The 18,511-nt window shown below is 39.3% G+C and overlaps 1 protein-coding gene across 1 annotated transcript; it reads right to left on the bottom strand.

Annotated features, from left to right (window-relative positions):
* Positions 1 to 609: 609 nt before the first annotated feature.
* Positions 610 to 18,502, bottom strand: SLC25A32 (solute carrier family 25 member 32). Its single transcript, XM_071554048.1, has 7 exons — positions 18,284 to 18,502; positions 15,385 to 15,535; positions 14,295 to 14,380; positions 12,096 to 12,256; positions 5,328 to 5,441; positions 4,642 to 4,787; positions 610 to 3,094 (listed from the first exon to the last, which is right to left on the bottom strand). Exons 1-7 carry the CDS (start codon positions 18,453 to 18,455, stop codon positions 2,959 to 2,961), a joined length of 966 nt encoding a protein of 321 aa, XP_071410149.1. The 5' UTR covers positions 18,456 to 18,502; the 3' UTR covers positions 610 to 2,958.
* Positions 18,503 to 18,511: the final 9 nt, after the last annotated feature.

The following is an 18,511-nucleotide window of genomic DNA, read 5'->3' as shown; positions in this document are numbered from 1 at the left end:
TGGTGACTTAACTGTGACCTAAATGATGCAGTAAGCATTAAATACCTTGTTCTGAATAACTAAGTAAAAATAGACTGTCTAAGCTCTCCTTCACTCTTTTGCTTCTTGATAGATTGGATCAGTATAAACATCTCTGATTGGTCTCCACTATTAGGATGCAGACACTAAATAATTTCACAGTTACGAAACTTAATTTCATTGTTCCAATTGAATAATTTTCCTGGATTTAGCCTTCCAGATATATAGGATCAATTTGGTATTAATTAAAAGCTAGATACAGGAACTAGTTCAGGAGATGCAGAAATAAAGCAGGTTGTAATGCCTTGGCTTTCAAAAAGTGTACTGGTAAAGTGAAACAATGATTTCACAGCTATTGACAAGTGAGTGACACTTACCATGCCAGCATTAGCTGCAGTGTTTTACGTATTTTCTTCCAAATGCTACAAGGGATATACTCAAATATTTTTAAAATTTGTACACATTCTAAAGAGAAACTAGTCATATATTATAAAATCAATTTTACATTAATAAAATGAAAACCCAAGAAAAGCATGTACAACATGCAGAAGTCTACATTCTTCCCAGAAATTAAAAGAAAAAAACATTAAATCTGAAATAATCAATTTATTTCACCTATTTAGGATTAAATCTAAGCTTCTTTGCTGAACAAACTATAAGATTTCCCCCAGGCATCTCTCATAATGGTAGCTCTTGTCTGCAGCTTTTGTTGGGGAAGCCAAAGGAGCACACCTGCAGCAAGGGACGCATTGGGGTTTCCCAGCTGCAAGCCTGTGTGAGAGGGATTCTGTAAGCCAGCAAGTTACACAGCTGGTATTCTGTCTCTGAAGAACTGTACTGTTTTCTTTGGATTGGACGACGGGTTTTAAGGTACCTGAACACAAACAAGTTACTATGAGCTGAGCTATGGTGTGAATTTACAGAAAGTCAGTTAACACACAGTAACTGATTGTGCACATGCTTACAGCCTGTCTTTGCATTTACCTGAAGCACAAGTAAGCTGTTCTGGGCCTAGAGCACATTAATCCAAGGTATTACATGCATAGATTTTTATTCTTTTTTCTGACTTTTTCATATGTCTTCACAATATTTTTTGGACCCTGGCTGACAGAGTTAATTCAGCATTCCATTAAATTTATTCTGCATACCAGAAAACACACAAACCCAAGTAAACACCCTCCAAAGGTAAAAGTTAGTAGCTGTTATGCATCTACATAGTAATTTGGATGGTAAACTTCCAGTAAATTTATCTTCAGCTAAATACACATGGAACCTTCTGTAATAAAACAGAAAGCCAGCTATAATGGCCCCAGATGAGATGATTATTATTTCAGATGAGATTATCAATTGTATCAGTAGAGGGGACAAGACTGTGGAAGAGACAGTGGTAGTTATACACAAAATGTGGTCTGTGGCTACAGCATCAACAGAAACAAGAAAGTGGATTGCTGAATTTAGATTCAAAATACTGAGTAGTTTCTGTATTTTTCCCAATTTTAAATTAAAATTGAAACCAATTCCCTAATCTGATAAATTTTTATTAAAATCTTTTCTTTCTGCTTTAGGTTAATCTGGTAAACAGGAAACTTCTTTAAGTGATTAATCCACTCCTTATGTAACTAACTAATTTCCCCCTACCTGTTGAATAATCTTTGCTAACTTACTTCCTTGTTAAGTGATACTTTTTATATAGTTCTTGATATCTTCTTACTAACAGCAAAAGGCAGATAATATGGTCAGTAATGTATTTTCTTAAAGAACTACAAAAAAAACCCAAACCACCAAACTTGGACCTCCAAAAAGTACATATTCTTGACAGCAATTACTGGCACGCAAACAACCATCGTTACTATACAAAATTTACTGTTATATACTGTAATTTAACTTATCACTAAGTTAGCAATCAATATATTTTAACAGTGCTTTCCTTAAACCAAATCAGAAGACATTAATGGATTGTTCTGTTTTTAAAAGAAAGTCCTGCACACAAGATGTTTTTGGACTACTTACAGACCTTGTTTTCCCAGAGAATATTATGAAAATAAGCATGGTCATATTTGTTATTACAGTGGTTTGAAAACTTCATCACTATGGGATTACTAGAAATATATCCTCATTTTTAAAATGTAAGCCCACTTTCAAATAAGCATTTGGTCAGATACATCAGTAATGGAGACAGACTCTGGAATTGAGAGAAAGATGGAAAGAGAAGGGAAGAGAGCAAATGAATGAAGTGACCAGAAATGCACACAACATATGCTTTGGTCTGGTGCTAAAACCCAGTCAAACCCCACAATTGCAAGTCTGTCCTGGTATGAGACAAGAACTGGGTTGCATCAGATTGGCAATTATTCAAACCCAAGAATGGATAGCTGTTTAAAAAAAAACAATATGAGTTTCCAAACTGCACCCCACTGAGGCAGAATTTTTGTGTTGGATGAGCAATGGAATCTGAAGCATTCCATATCCTATCATCTGACAAATAACACAGAGGCGGATTCAGAAGACATTGCATGTTTCTTCATGAGACTTAGATAAAGATTTTACGAAGTTTTGACAGGCCTTAGAGTTGCTTTCTTATGAAGTTTTTCATTTATGCAGGAGAAGAATCTGACCAACTTGTTGAAACAGCTTAGTCGGTTATTCCAGGCAGGCCAGGATGAACTGAATTGCTGTACAGCCACCTTCACCCAGTCACAGTGCTACGATTTCACAGTTGCAGACATCTGTTTCAAGCAGACACAGCTGATTCAGAGCGGAAGGCCGCAACGCAGGAACGTTCAACAGGAGAGATGTTGGCAGGGTTTTACTGTCTCTATGTTCTTTTCTCAAAATACCAGATCAATTCACAGTGTCAAAAAAGACTGCTGAACTAAATTTCTCTCAATCATAAATATAAAAAATAAAGCATAGATTCCTTATGAACACAAGTTTGTACCTTTAATTATTTTCTTTTCTAAAACCAAGTAAAAAGCCAGACACATTTTCATAAACAACAAAGGTAATACAGCAGGCAGGAGTCACTCTGATCACATTGGCGATAATCCCTTTGTAAAATCCATGAATTCCTTCTTTCCTTTAAAGGCAAAGAAAAACATGTGGTTTTAATTAATGTCTTTTAAGAGAAATCAGACATAAAACAAAGCCTGGCATTTTTCTTTTTGCACTCCCATTGAGTGATGTACTTCAGGTTAGAAATAACAATTTCAGACAGTGTTTAAAGTGTATCAAATATTAACCCATCATTTATTTTTCTTCTGAACATATAATTTTGTAGATTCTGTATTCTATAATTACTTAGGTGATTTTTTGTGGTTTTTTTTATATTGTCTAAGTCAATTTACTATCTTTCTTCATGCCACAAGAACTGCGGCCTGTACCAAAAAGCACTTACATCTTTAATCTCACTGAGGCCAGCAGGTTTTGGGTCGTTTAACAGCAAGTGACCTCAGAGTCAACATAAATAAGGAAAGTCAGCATTTCTTTTTTGAGAATTTAAGCACCTCATCCAGAATTTTGACTCTACTGGCCAATAAACAAGAATCTAATCTGCCCCAATTTGAATCAGTGTTCATGTTAGGGCTCTTAAAAAGTTTCAAAGACATTTAATCTCAGCTCCCTATTTTCAGGCTTCACAGAGGCTTAGGACACATGGAATGATGACCACAGTTAACACAGATCCTGGAAAGTGCTTGGGTGTGGTTTACACTACCCTCTGTAGGACTGTAAGTTGCATTTGTTTCATTAAGAGTACAGCAGTGGCCCCAGAATGGCTGTATTGTGCTTTATCAGAACTAATAACCCTTCCTATAGACTACAGCACTGAAGTGCTGAGACATCAGAGCTACCTTTGCTTTGAACCACCTTCAGTCAAAATGGTTGTATTGAGCCAGGGGTGCTCCTGAACAACACAGCCTCAGTCACTCGTCCAGCTGCACATCTTCACACCCCAGAGCTCCACTCACATCTCTCCAACAATATGCTACAATATGCAACCTGGAAGCATTGTCCAAAGCAAGGTGAATATTGGTTGCACACTGCAGAGGTGGCCAACCTTAGTAACTGAAGAGACTGTGAAAATGCTCACATGCACTGTGGAGCTGAGGGAAGGTGGTTTGTGAGAGATATGAATAGGTGTGAGGTCACAGTTCTCTAAAGGTCCTACAGGAAGCTGGGACAAACTACAAATGCAGCCAGGCCCCAGGGTAACCCAACAGCTCTGGTGAGCTCACTTCACCTTGCCAGGAATTTGGATTAGCCACAACCCCCACGAGCATAATGCTTCTTTCCTATGTGATAAGCTAAACCAGTTCAAGTGAGACTTCATTGTTTAAGAGCCACAAATCTACCAAGCCAATGTTATTTTTTAACCTGTAAGTGCAATTTGCTGGGGAAGAGAGAAGTGAGACAGGATAAACAACAGAAACCTGTAGGCTGGCACTGACCCTCTCCTATCTCCTCCTTTGTCCTCAGCTTATACCTATTACTGGCATCTTACACAAAATTACTTTGTGTGTCCAGAACTGCCCTGGTTCTGCAAGTCAGCACAGAAGCCAGTAAAGATAGTTCTGATTCTGCAAGACTCACTTTCCATGATATAAGCTTTTAATCCTGCATGCCTACCTCCATGTTCTGCGGATCACATCAAACACTCCGGAATATGTGTTATGCTGATCTTGAAGACGAGCTCGCACAACTTGATAGGGGTATGTTGCTGACACAGCAAATATTTTGGATACAGCTGCCATCATTATGTATTCCAAAGTGTTCTAGAAGCAAGAAAAATTATCAGGCTTGCCTTAAGTATGTTTTAAATTAGCCAACTTCCCCAAATCTTATTTGATTTTTAAATGTTGAACTAAACAACACTCTAGATTTTTCCCATTATAATACACATATTTAAAAAAATGGCAGTTTACTATATGCAGTACTACAAGTAACTAATTTTAGAATGAGTTGTGCCCTCTCATTCTTTTCAAATGAAACACTTCTTCCAAAAGTAAATACCTCTGCCCAACTTGCACCTGACCAGTTTTCCAGGGTTTAATACCTGTGGTTCCACAAAACAAGACAGAAAAACATCCCTCACTCTAAAATTCTCAAAACATTTGCCAAAAATAAGAAGTTGGTTTCCAAAAATATCACTAACCAGTCTTGTTCCTAAAAAGCAAAAAAGTATTATGCCCTTCTATATATTCTACGTTCCAGTCAATGTATTTGCACGTTTGGCTGCTCTATAACCTAGGCAAATGGCATAAATTTCTATTTATTCACATGCCACATCACATTTTTATTCTCAAGCAGCATACCAATTTTGTATCTGATACTCTGTTTCTATACTTGTTGTATCTCTCTTTCAAATCCTCATATGCCATGAATTGAAGTGCTCCATGTGAAGTTCCAAACAGACCAGGAACAAATCCCTAAAGAAGGAATAAAACAAGGTTAAAGTACAATGCACAAAACCTATACAACTTGACAGAGCATGGCATACACACATACTTATGTCCTCCCTTAATTTACAGACTGTGCCTGCACACCTGCTGCTGTGCAGGAGGACTCAGAGCTGATTCTGGGTTGGTATTCCTAATGGCAGGCATCACACAAACACATCAAAATAATACTTTTCTCCAAATGACATAAGGCTAAAGACACCTACTGAGTCACAGAGATAAAAGAAGTGTCCCAGGGACTCCACCTCAGAGGGCACAAGCTGGCAACATGGATAAGGATTGCCAGAACACAAACCAAGCTGCAGTCTTGCAAATGTGCTGCTCAGTGCCTGCCCCCTTCCAGAGACTGGCACTAACGGATTTAGTTCCCACCTGAGACTAGTAAGGCAATGACAGATCCTGGCATCTCACTGAGAAGGGCCATCAGGAGTAGAGGTATGAAAAAATTATAGTGATCAAGCCCTGGAAATAGATCCATATGTGTTTGCATGTATGTGTTTCTATATAAATGTGTATTTATAATATATATACATTCCTATAACAAAAATGTGTGTGTCTATATAGAATCATAGAATCGTTTAGGTTGGAAAAGACCTTTAAGATTATCAAGTACAACCATAAGCCAAACACTGCCATGTTCACCACTCAACCATGTCCCTATGGGAGAAGAGAGTGAGATGCTCCAGCACTGTCTTTCTTACACACACAGACATATAAAGACACACAGGAAGGCTGAAAGGCACAGATGGAAAACTAACTCATACAAGGACTTATGGGTGATTCACTTTAAAGAAGCAAGTCTAAGATTCAGATTAGTCTGAGTGCATTCCTCACCCTGCTCAGAACACATCCTAAGGCAGCCCAGCAGAAGTGACCAAAGGTGTGACAAAGCAGTCTGGGAAATGTTTCCCATTTGTAAGAGGCAGTACTGGATAGTAGGAGTGTAATATGAAAACATACATCGACCTTTTGTTTCCAAAAAGTTGAAATGAAGTGGGAAAGCAGGTATTTTCTGAAGTGTCTCCACAAGAAAGCAAAGGCAGGAGTTCCCTCAGGAGCAGGACTACCTCCATTAAGATGAGCTGCCAGCTGCATGGGTTCTGAAAAGCACTAATTCTCTTTCTGAAGTGTTGGTCACTTACACTGAAAAAATACAAATAAATGGGGGATTAATCATCTTGGCCAGATCTGACTTAAGGGAGGCAAAAATTTGCTAAAAACTGTTATGAAGGGACAATTATAATGGAGTTAGTGATCAAAATGTGGGTAAAAGGACTCAAAGAACCAAGTTTCCAAAAAAGTACTGATACTGAGCAGTTTAGTCTTATTTCCTATGATTCATTCAGGCAAGAAAAAGGAATTAAAAAAAATGTGTCCAGAGTCAAAACTCTGTGTTAGACTAAACGGGAAACCCAGGATATTGAATAAAGACTTATCAATATACTATTAAAAGCTTAAACAGGGAGGAAAAAGAGAAAGGATCCTGGTAGGAGTCCACTGAAATAGTGTTAACCAGGACAAAATTATAAACTCCTAAACTGCAGAAAAAACCCCAACAAAACTAAAACTACAGCAAGCGTAAAAAGCGCACAGAGCTTCTATAAGTTCAGAGATTAGCTCTCTGCATGCTATAGAGTTCTTAAGTTTATGATATTACAGCCAGTCAAGAAATGATTTTTCAGAATTTGATAAATGAGGATAAATTTCTTCTCACAGTAGAAAAAAAAATGGTCATGAACCATGAATGGTCATCAGTGACTATGAACTGATGAAACACATTAAGGGCTTGTGAAAGTCCCCCCAAAAAACCCTAAACATGAGAACAAGTGGAATTAAACCACATATCTATAGTTTGTCAACTGTGAGCATAATCATTGGATTTTGTGAACCTTGAAGCCAAAGGGACAGAGGGAAATGGACTACTTTGGTTTTCACAAAACCTGGATCAGAAGAGAAAATAAACCAGTAATATAAAAAGAGAAGAAGAAAAGAAAAAGAAAATTGTAAAAAGTATAAAAGAAAAAATTATCCAGGTCAAGAGAACAAGCAACAGTAAGAAATTTATGGATAGTGATAGCAGAGAAAATCTTCACATCTGTCTGTGATTAGACAGTAAAACTGTTAAAAGACAGTGAAAGCAATTGCTCTCTACTTGCAAAGAATTAGAATGATGTATTTATATCATAGGAGAATGACATAATACTTTCCTCACCAACAAAAGAAGAAGGTTAAACAATGTTTAAGAGTGCTAAACTATAGAATTTAAGCCAGCAGATTTGGATAACTTGCTCCCAAGAGTCCTAAAGAATGTACTGATGCTTGATAAATGAGTACTGGCAGCTCTAAGTCTTGTGCTAACGAGGAAAGCTTCCAAAGATTGAGGGACTTTTAATGTTGGGCCAATGCTAAAAAATGCAAGAAGGGAGTGAGGCAACTGTCAGCCAAAGTGTCTCAGTAAAATAAGAGCTGACCCAGGCTTCTACTGATGATACAAAACAATGTATTCTTATGGAAAAATGTTTCAAAGACAAACTGTTTCTTCACAGTACTGAAATAACTTGGGTGAGGAAGTTTTTGAAACATACTATCTTGAAACATTCTTATTCTTAGAATAATTTAATAAAAAATTCTTTCTTGCCACAAATTTTGATAGAATTTTATATTTATTTTTCATCTATGTGAAGATCAATTTTTAAATCATTTCACTTCATGTACTCCTTTGTATTTTTTACTTTAATATTCAAAATCTGTCTTTTTGCCATAAGGGCTTGACAAGATCAACACTTCTCAAAGAAGTGTTGTTTGAATTCTCTTTTGAGGGATTAGAAAAATAGATAAAATGAAATGAAATAAATAATTAGAAATATAATCCTGAACAAAAGGTGGTGGGAACAAAAAAGTATTTTAAAGTTGACTTAAAGAGTTTTAAGTGTTGAAGATCCAGGACAAGAGAAAAATGTCTATTGTTTAGTGTTTCAAACGTCATCCATCCCAGTGAAAAAAACCACAGGCAAATGTATATAGTGAAGGAAAGCCCATGCTTCTCAGTAAAGTAGGGAACAAGGTTCATTTAGTGATGTGGTACTCACATCACTGCCTGAAGAGTTTGACAGCACTCAAGCCAAAGCAGCCTCTGCCACAGAGCTGTATGGGGAGTGGTTGAGGGCACTTGGTCTGTTCAGCCTGGAGGACACTGAGGGGAGACTTCACTGCAGTTACAACTTCCCTGTGAGGAGAAGAGGAGGGGCAGGCACTGATCTCTTTTCTGTGGTGACCAGTGACAGGGCCCAAGGGAATGGCCTAAGGTTGTGTCAGGGGAAATTTAGGTTGGATATTAGAAAAAGGTTCTTCACTCAGGGGGTGGTTAGGCACAGAACAGGCTTCCCAGGTCACAGCACCAAGCCTGACAGAGTTCAAGGAGTGTTTGGACAATACTCTCAGGCATATGGTGTGTCTCTTGGGGATGGTCCTGTGCAGGGCCAGGAGTTGGACTTGATGATCCCTGTGGGTCCCTTCCAACTCAGGATATTCTGTGATACATTTCAAAAGAATGCAGCAAATTCCCTTTGTGATATGCTTAGTGTTGTCTTCCTTTGGATTCTCAGCATGCAAAAGACCTGTAGTATCAGAGCACCCTACTCTGGCAACTTGTGTACAAAGACCCTTTAGTATGCCATTGTCTGCCTATGGATCTTAGTTCCTTCATGGTGAAAAATGGTACCACCTATTATGCGAAAGTTACTTACGTTTATGTCTCTCTACAGAACTTGTGACTAATGTTAAAGTCAAGATAGCCAAAGCTCAATGCATTTTGCTGAGTACAATTACAAAGATGTAAAAAGTCACTTAGCTTACAAGCTTCAGATTTACAAAAAGAAATAAAATAGCATAAGTAAAAGCATAGTAAAATAAAGAGAGCTGAGTGCTTTAGACATTAAAGGATTGGAAAATGTATTTTGCCCTCAGAGCATAGAATCTTGCCTACCAAAGGTGAAATGACAACACAGAAGTATCAAAATATATTGCACTAGGTAGTAAGGGCTAGTACCTTTTTGTTGCTGTTAGCATACCGCATTAATATTCTCAGCCTTGATGACTCAGGATTTTACTTTAATCTCCTTAAATTTCCTGCACTTCCCGTATATTTAATGTTGTCTATTAAGCATTGCTCTATTTCCAGTTCCTGCTTCTACATCATTACTAAAAGAGAACGAAACTTAAAATACACATACAGAAGTACCAAAGCCAGAAGAATGTTAGTTGCATTCTTGATTGATGTTTCAGTAGTCAGTAACTCTAGACTATACATCAAACAGTTTACCAAGAGCTCAGAGACATTTTATATTTTCCTAAAAGTATCAACTTCTACAGTCTTACAATTATTTTACAATGCTGGGTCTCTCCTCCCTTATGCTTGAAAAGAATGACACAGCATTCTGAATATGAAGATGGCTGCATGACATTCAACTTCATGGCAAAGTATTTTTAGAGCTCAGATCTCCAACAGATCCTTAGGTGCGTTCAAATTACATAACCCCAACCTGTTCTTTAATTCATCCTGGTGTGCAGCAGAGCAGCTTTGTCCCCAGTCATGTGGGAAATGCAGGCCAAAGGACAAAGCCTAATGGATGGAGGGTGTGGAACATCACAGACTGGATGACTGCTGGGATAATCAGTGAAGGGAAGACTCCTGCCTTTTCAAAACCAAGCCAAGTTCAAGAAAAACAACTTACTGAGGAATGCAGATTCAGAATGATAGTTCAATGAACAACCAATACCCAGTAGAGCTAATAAAGATAGCTTTGATCCCTGCTAGAAAGGTTGATATATCCTGACATTACGAGCCTTGCACCTCAAAGAATTGAAAGGATTTGCTCAGACCAGTAAATATATCTATGCAACAGAGAGCAAGATACGGAATCACGTGGACAGAAATACCATTCTTTAGAAGATAAATCTCATTCAGAAAGAAACTTCTTCCAGGTATTATTTTCAACTTGTGGTGGTACTATCTGAGATCTCCTTATTTGCTGTAAGGAATGCTATCTGAAATTAGGATTATGAGGAAAAAGAAGGCATTTGTGTGTACTACAAATCCTGTGACTCAGAACAATTAATCAAACTTCAGCTGTCCATTTTCAAATAGAGCAAGAAAGAGAAAAATAAGAACTCTTCCCAACACTGAAAATGGAGGAAGGCTAAAGTATGTACCAGACAAAGAGCCACCTGAAGAGGTGCCTTTTTCTCCAGTACAGACAAGATCAAAAGAGTTCTGACATCAAATGAAAGTTGCTCAGTGTGCATATTTATGTAGGTCACTCAGAACCTATCTAGGTCACCTTTGTTGTAGATTTAAGCACATAATTTGCTCTTTCAAAGGAAGTAGCTGGTTTAGGTCCTCATTTGTGGATTAACACCACAAAGAAGTGACAAGTGCCAAAGGCAACACATGTTGCATGGACAAATAATCTGAAAAGAAGGGTGGAAGGATATCTTAAACCCCAACAGATTCAAGACATTAGAACTTATCTACACAGAACAGAGCACACATCCAGGCAGGCAAATCAGAAATCCTGACAATTTCAATTTAGGAATAAGTAGAGTGCCTTGTTCCTGGTGTCAGAATTTGGCATTAGTTGCCATGAAGCATACTAGTATTTCAGCATAGGAAAGATTGTACTTTTCACTGAAAATAAAAGAGGTTAATGTTATTTAATCAGGGCAGTTCCCAGCTGAAAGTGGTCTTGTTCTCCATCCCTGGAGATGTTCAAGGCCTGGTTGGTTGGGGTTCTGAGCAACCTGGTCTAGTGAAAGGTGTCCTTGCCCACCACAGGGAGTTGAAACTAGATATCTTTAAAGTCCCTTCCAACACAAGCCATTCTATGATTCTATGATTCTATAGCATTACTTGCAGGAGAAGAGCCAGAATGAACTAAAATAGGTTTCTTCACAACTTCCAGGCACTGATGAATGAATCTTGATGTCATGACCTGAAGGAAGGAGGAGGCGAAAAGTCCAAATCCAATTGCCATCTGTTTCCCTAAATTAAAGGGAATGAAACCCCCACACATATGCAGACCATATTTAGAAGTCTGCAAATTTTATGCATTTAGAGATGAAAGATTACAGACATCAATAACTAGAGGGCAAATAAGCAGTTGTGAAACCATCCATTGTGGAAGAAAAAATTAGCAAGTACTTTAGTCATAAGTTACCTTTCACAAGATGTCAGAAACACAGAGATAAGGGATGAAATGGAAGAAAGCACTAGCAGCAAGATAGATTACACTATTGCTGCTCTGCTTTTCCAAATTCTAATTATAGGAAAACTCAAAAAAATTACAAAGTAGTTTACTCTCCTATCACCCAATAGAAGATGGCTTAGTCATAAAGCTTACACTGTATTATTCAGGATTTCCTCTATCCTCTATTTCAACAGTGTAATAGCTTTTCTTCTGATTAAGCCTTTTTGCTGCAGTTCTCCCATGGGAACAACTCACAGAATAAACCTAAGTGAGCTACAACAAAAAATTACTTGCTTTTTTTTGAGACAAATATTTACAAGTCTTGCCATGCTACTGAGTGGTGCCAGACAATCTCAGAATTTTTCTTAACTTTTATTACCTTATACAAGCCACGTATGCCCTCCTTCTTGTATATCTTTATAAGAGCATCAACCATTCCTCTGTATTGCCGCTTTGATGGATCAATGCCAGCATTATATTGTAGCACCAGTCGTGTCTTCGTTACCCATACTGGGTTTGTGATACAGAGAGTCATGGCTCCTGAGAACAGATGGAAGTTAGTATGATTGTTATGCCAAAGCTTGTCCCAGTTTGTTCAGTCCAGTGCAACACAGGCTTCTACAATGACAGAACTACTCATTCTACAAGCATAATCATTACTTAAAACAGACAAAGTTTATGCCCTCCATTGTTCACCCTGTCTGCCTTCAAAGCTCACAGTCAAGTCCAACCTACTCCCACTGGGGGTACTTCTGCAGAGTACATGGCACATGTTCCTAGTGCATCCCCTTTTCTGCTTTACCTTTCCACAGTTAGCAGCATAATCTGTAGTAGACATGAAATTAAGTAATTTAATGTAGTGAAAGGTGTCTGTGACCACCGCTGGGAGATTGAAACTAATTATCCAAGTTATTCTTCATGCATACAACTGCTCAAAATTTGATGAACACCTCAGTTATAGCTTTACAGGTTACTGAAAATAAAGTTGCAAAAGATCCCATTACAATTTTTCACATCAAACAATATGCCTTGTATTTCAACATTCAATGAATGCTACAACATCCTAATAAAAAGTCTTCTCAATTGCCTAGATTAAATACAACACAGAAGCATGTACAGGAACACATCAGAAACAACATATGAAAAGTCTGGCTGGTAGAAGTAATTTTATTTCAGATCTTCTGTTTCCAAGAAAACCTGGACTATAGATACAGATTTTAAAAGACCAATGACCAATTCACTTATTCTACTAACTTAATTTGGACCAGTGTTATTTAATATCTTAATTAGTAACATAGATGAAGGCATCAAGTGCACCCTTGGCAAATTTGCCAGTAACACCAGGCTGAGTGAGGCAGATGACACATGTGAAGGATGGGATGCCATTTGGAGGGATTCGAACAAGCTCAAAAAGTGGACCCATGGGAATCTAATGAAGTTTAACAAGACCAAGTGTAAAGCGCTGCTCCTGGGTTGGGGCAACCCCCCAGTGGCAATCCAGGCTGGGGAAGAACAGATGGAGAGCAGCCCTACCAAGGACTTGGGGGTGCTGGTGGATGAGAGGCTGGACATTAATTGGCAATGTGCACTTGCAGCCCAGAAAGCCAAACGCGTCCTCAGCTGCACCAAAAGCAGCACAGGCAGCAGGGTGAGGGAGGGGATTCTGCCCCTCTCCTCTGCCCTTGTGAGATCCCACCTGGAGTGCTGCATCCAGCTCTGGAGTCCTCAGCACAGGAAGGACATGAACCTGTTGGAATGAGTCCAGAGGAAGGCCATGAAGATGATTAGGAGGATGGAGCACCTCTCCCATGAGGAAAGGCTAGAAAATTGTGATTGTTCAGTTTGGAGAAAAGAAGGCTTCAGGGTGACCTAATTGCTGCCCTTCAGTACCTGAAGGGAAGCAACAAGAAAGCTGGAGAGGGACTTTTTACAAGGGCATTTAATGTTAAGACAAGGGTAGACGCCTTCAAACTGAAAGAGAGTTGGTTTAGAGTAGATATTAGGTAGACATTATACATTGTGAGGGTGGTGAGGCACTGGAACAGGTTGCTCAGAGAAGCTGTGGATGCATCATCCCTGGCAGTGTTCAAGGCCAGGCTGGATGGAACTTTGAGCAACCTGGTCTAGTAAAAGGTGTCCCTGTCAATGGCAGGGGGTTGGAACTAGGTCCCTCCCAACCCAAACGACTCTACAAGTCTGTGATTCAATAGGCCTTGTCTTTTTCAGGTCTAAGTGTCAAACATTTAACAAGTTAACAAGGTGATAGCAACAGATCTATACAGTTATACTTTGGGACCCAGTATGACACTATATATGGAAAATGCTTATACACAATAATAAATGGGGACAAAAGACATTTTGACAAGTGCTAATTCTGTGCAATGCTGAAGAGACCACGGTGATCCGTCCTTTCATTGTAGAAATCATTATTCTATTTACAGACAATAAATGATTGCATTTGGGCTTGAACACTTACATTTGCCACCTGTAAGAAAAAGCCACACTGGCACAGAAAGGCACGTAGCAACATATGTAAAGGCTAGAAATGAACATTAACCTTCTCTGAATTGAAACTCACCAGCCTGTGCAGCTGACACCAGGTGTTCAGTTGCACTGAGACTTTCCATCTTCCCTTCCTTCCTGTAAGCTTTGATGGCATTGTAACTGGAAAACATAAAATTTAATTTGGTAAAGGTGAAAACAGACCTGCATCATGAAAAGAAACAACTCTAAACAACAAAATACCTCACTTAAGATCATGGTGGTACAAAGCCTTTGAAAGAAAGATACTTAAACTACGTTTGTTTATTGATTGATCTCTGAGAACTTTTAAAGCAAACTATGGCAATACATATTTAAATTGTATTATTAAACTATCAGTATCAATGGAACTGAAATAGCTCCCAAATCTCAATAATTAACTTCTAAAAAACCCGATTAAATAGCCTTCCTTTTATTGAGAGCAACACTGACAGGTATCTATCTTCTAGCTCATAAATACACTGAGTTTTCTTCTCTTGTTCCAGTTTGCAGCCTTGTGGATTAAGAAATTGCCAACAGGAGCTGAACTGTCAACAGGAATTCACAGCAAAGCTTAAGGATTGAAGTACAACAATAACAGAGTCTAGAAAACTGACAAGTGAGGTTTGCATAGGCATACCAGCTAACTGTTCCATAATATGTTTCAATTAATAGGGATCAGCAGTAAATCAGATCACAGTTACAGAGTTAATAAAATAGAATCTTAAAAAACAAGCTTTATAAGCAAATCCTATCAGCTGACAAAAACAATGAAAGAACTGTCACTAAAATGATTAAAGAAGCAGTTAAATATTTAGTTTTAGTAGAAAACTTTATCATGTTCTCTATTTCTTAACACCTCAGTTTCAGTTTTTGTGAGGTTTTAAACACACTGTATCAGCATTTTATAGAATTCTTCATGAAAAATATCACCATTCTTCAAGTATTTCCACAGCATCAAGGGAATGCACTGTATCTAACAAAGGAACAGGTCTCTGACTTAAACTGCTTAAATTCTAAAACAGCAAACCGTAATAAAGGGTAACAGACCTGGACTAACTAAAAGAGTCACAAGTATGTAAGTCACTCAGCACATTTTTATACCCCTCCAAAGAAGATGCAGTGTATATTTGAACAGTTCCACTTACAAGAAAAAGTAAAGTCCCCAGGAAGCCCCTGCTCCCACCATGTTTGGAGTTACCCCTTGATACAGGCCTCGTAGTCCTTCATGCTTCCAGACAGTGGTCATACAGTGCAGAATCCCATTGTATTTTGGTCTCAGCTCCAATCCATCGTTTACTACGAAAGAAAGAAATTATACTGGAAAACATTCCAGGAAGCATAAAGTTCAGCTGTGTCAAAGCCACCACAGAAGTTCACAGCTTCCAAAGCAAGCTGCAAATGAACATGAAACCTAACTGATCGACTGTATTTTAGAAGTATTATTTCACAAACAAGCAGGAGTTGGGGCTTACAGCTTCATAAGTCTAGAGTCATCAATCTGACAAGACTAAATAAATGCACTGCTCTGCATTTTTGGTGAGTAGCAGCTTTGAATTGAAATTTTTTTATCTCTTCTTTTTAGCACCCCAGCCATTTTGTATCATATTTCATGTGATATGGGTGGTGCCCTTGACAACACATTTCTATAAGGAGTTGAGACAAGTCCCAAATAACAACCCTTAAATTCAATTTTCCACTTTAAAATGTTCCATAAAGCAACAGGTCATGTCTTACTGATTCTCAAGTCTGTTTTTATGAGAATACTCAGTTTACTTCCATCAAAAATTCCCATGTTCTTCTATTCTCATTGAATACATTTTCAGGAAAACATCAGATGCAGACACTTCTCCACCTAATAGCCTAATAGCTGATTGTTTATATATCAGAAAATATCACTGTCAAAAATATAAAAAAGTTTTTGTTTGACAGATTTCATGTAGAACACAGGTGTCCACACAACTTACAGTGGTAGCTACGATTGCTCCTACCATAACATCAGGAGAGTAAGTTGGTTACTGATGATATATGGAGTATTGTGCATGGTGAGATGACAAGAGGTAACAGACACAAGCTGTAATACAAGGAATTCTCACCAAAACATTTTATCCAGCAGAGTGGCCAAATACCTGAACAAGTGGCCTGAAGAGTATCTTTGGAGCTACTTGAAACTCCAGCAGACAAGACTTAGCAAACCAATCTAAGCAGACTTTATCTGAGTAGGAGGTGAACTCCATGGATCTCTTCTGACCTAAATTACTCTATGATGCCAACATAGCAGCAGCTTTCATTCTTAATATAGACATAAGTCGAGGCTGCAATTGTACTGAAAATTCATCTCAAAGTTTAACAATCCATATACCTGGTGAGTCCCCATCAAGATTATTCCTGATAAACAGACACTTTCTGTTCTGTGTCACATTTATTAATCATTTCTCTTGAACTTTGTTTACAGTCTGTACATTGTGACAGACTTCACACATGCTTTTTGATTGTGTTGTGACAAGGCCTCAACACCTTGACAATCATCCAAAGCTAGAACACAAATTAAAAACCTCTTTTTTCCCTCCTGAATGAGCACTGCTAGACCTTTCCCAAAGATATTTTTGAATTTTTTTACCAGGTTTATAAACATATTAAACAACATGGGAAATCAGAGACATGAATGCAAGTCTGGTTGTCAATGATGCTGCCAAGAATCTTTACAACACTAATTTCTGATATCAGCTCCTACTCCCTGGTTGAAGATAAAACATAAGAATTGTTATTTTCAACCCAAACAAGCATGAGAAAGCAAGTGACCTCCAAAAGCCACCTAATCCAAACCCATGCTCAAAACAGATCTCATTAGATCTGGTTACTTAGGGACATGACCAGTTGACTCCTAAATGTTGCCAAGGCTGAAGAGATTACAGCTTTTGTGGGGAACCTCTTCCAGTATTTGACCACTCTCACAGTAAAATAAAGAACTGGAATTTTCCACGTTCATGCTTGTGCCTGTTCCTTCTTATCCTATTAATTCACCTCCAAGAAGAATCTGGCTGTACCCTCTCTGAGTCCTCCAACAATTACATCTGTCACAGACAATTACATCTCCTTGCAGCCCCTTCCTTTTTGGGGCCAAACTGATCCTGTTCTGTCAGCCTGTTTTCCTACACCATGTGCCCCAGCCCCTCAGCAGTCTGGTGGCCTCCACTATGTCACTGTCTTCCTTCCTTGTACTGATGAGCCCCAAACTAGACATAGTACTTCAAACACAGCCTTACAAGTGGAAAAAAGAGAGAAAAAAGCACTTCTGTTAGCTCTGTGCTTTTCATAACACAGCCCAGGATGTGCACAACTACGATATGCAAGGAAGTGTTTAAATCCAACCCTGTAAAAAGTCTGTTTTGAAATCTTTAAATCTTCTCAGTGACAGTTCCCTATTTGTTTTATAGATGCTAAAACATCTGTGTATCTAAGATAACAATCCAAAGATACACCAAAATGTTTCAATCTCCCTAAGAAATTATGATAAATGGGAGACGTGTTTCTCAAGCTAACAGAAAAATCAAGAGAAGCTGCCGGGCTTCCCTGTGAAAAAAACTAAACTAGTTAAGAGTTTTCTGCAAAGCAATACCAGTACTGTTAACAACCAAAGTTATTACAAAACTCCCACTACACTTCTGAGTGTTGAAAATCTTTGACATAGAGGTGGACTTTGAACGTGGGCTTGGGACAATTCCCCTGCTAAGAGCAGGGAGTCCTCCCGCGTCCTCTGGCACTGCTGGTCATGGCAGGAAGGGAAGAGGCTGCCCAGCTCCCTGCCCTGCGAACACCTCTGGGCACACCCCGTGCTTCATAGACCCTAGAAACGACGGCAAGAGTAAGCTTTGGGACAGCGGGGAAGAGAACCGGAGACCGTCCCTTTCGGTTTACGGCCAGTTAATTCCAAGCCGCGGGGCTGCCCCTCCGGCAGCGCGGCAGGTCCCGGCCCGGGCACGGCGAGCGCTGGCACCTCCGTGAGCCTTTCGCACGGGACAGCGCGGGCGGCCGGTCCGGCCTCACCTGCGAAGCGGATCTTGACGAGGTCCAGGGGGTGCAGGGCCAGGGTGGCGAGGACGCCACCGCCCATTCCCGCCGCCAGGTTCTCCAGGCGCACGTGACGCAGCAGGGACACCGCGCGCGACTCCAGTGCCGGCGGCTCCCGCGCAGCGCACGCGGGGCCCGGGGCGCCCATCGCAGGCGGCGCGCGGGAGGAGCGGGGCCGCGCGCGGGGATCGCGCGAGAGTGGGC

This window comes from Pithys albifrons, chromosome 4, assembly GCF_047495875.1.
Source record: "Pithys albifrons albifrons isolate INPA30051 chromosome 4, PitAlb_v1, whole genome shotgun sequence".
NCBI lineage: Eukaryota > Metazoa > Chordata > Aves > Passeriformes > Thamnophilidae > Pithys > Pithys albifrons.
This window is presented reverse-complemented; position numbering and strand designations above follow the sequence as displayed.

Excerpts from the sequence above, each read along its gene's own strand:
- SLC25A32 (XM_071554048.1), bottom strand. The coding sequence starts at position 18,455 with ATGGGCGCCCCGGGCCCCGCGTGCGCTGCGCGGGAGCCGCCGGCACTG. Across the intron at positions 5,442-12,095 it reads GCATACGTGGCTTGTATAAG|GGATTTGTTCCTGGTCTGTT; the intron begins GTAATAAAAGTT and ends TTCCTTCTTTAG. Across the intron at positions 4,788-5,327 it reads GAGTATCAGATACAAAATTG|AACACTTTGGAATACATAAT; the intron begins GTATGCTGCTTG and ends TCTTGCTTCTAG.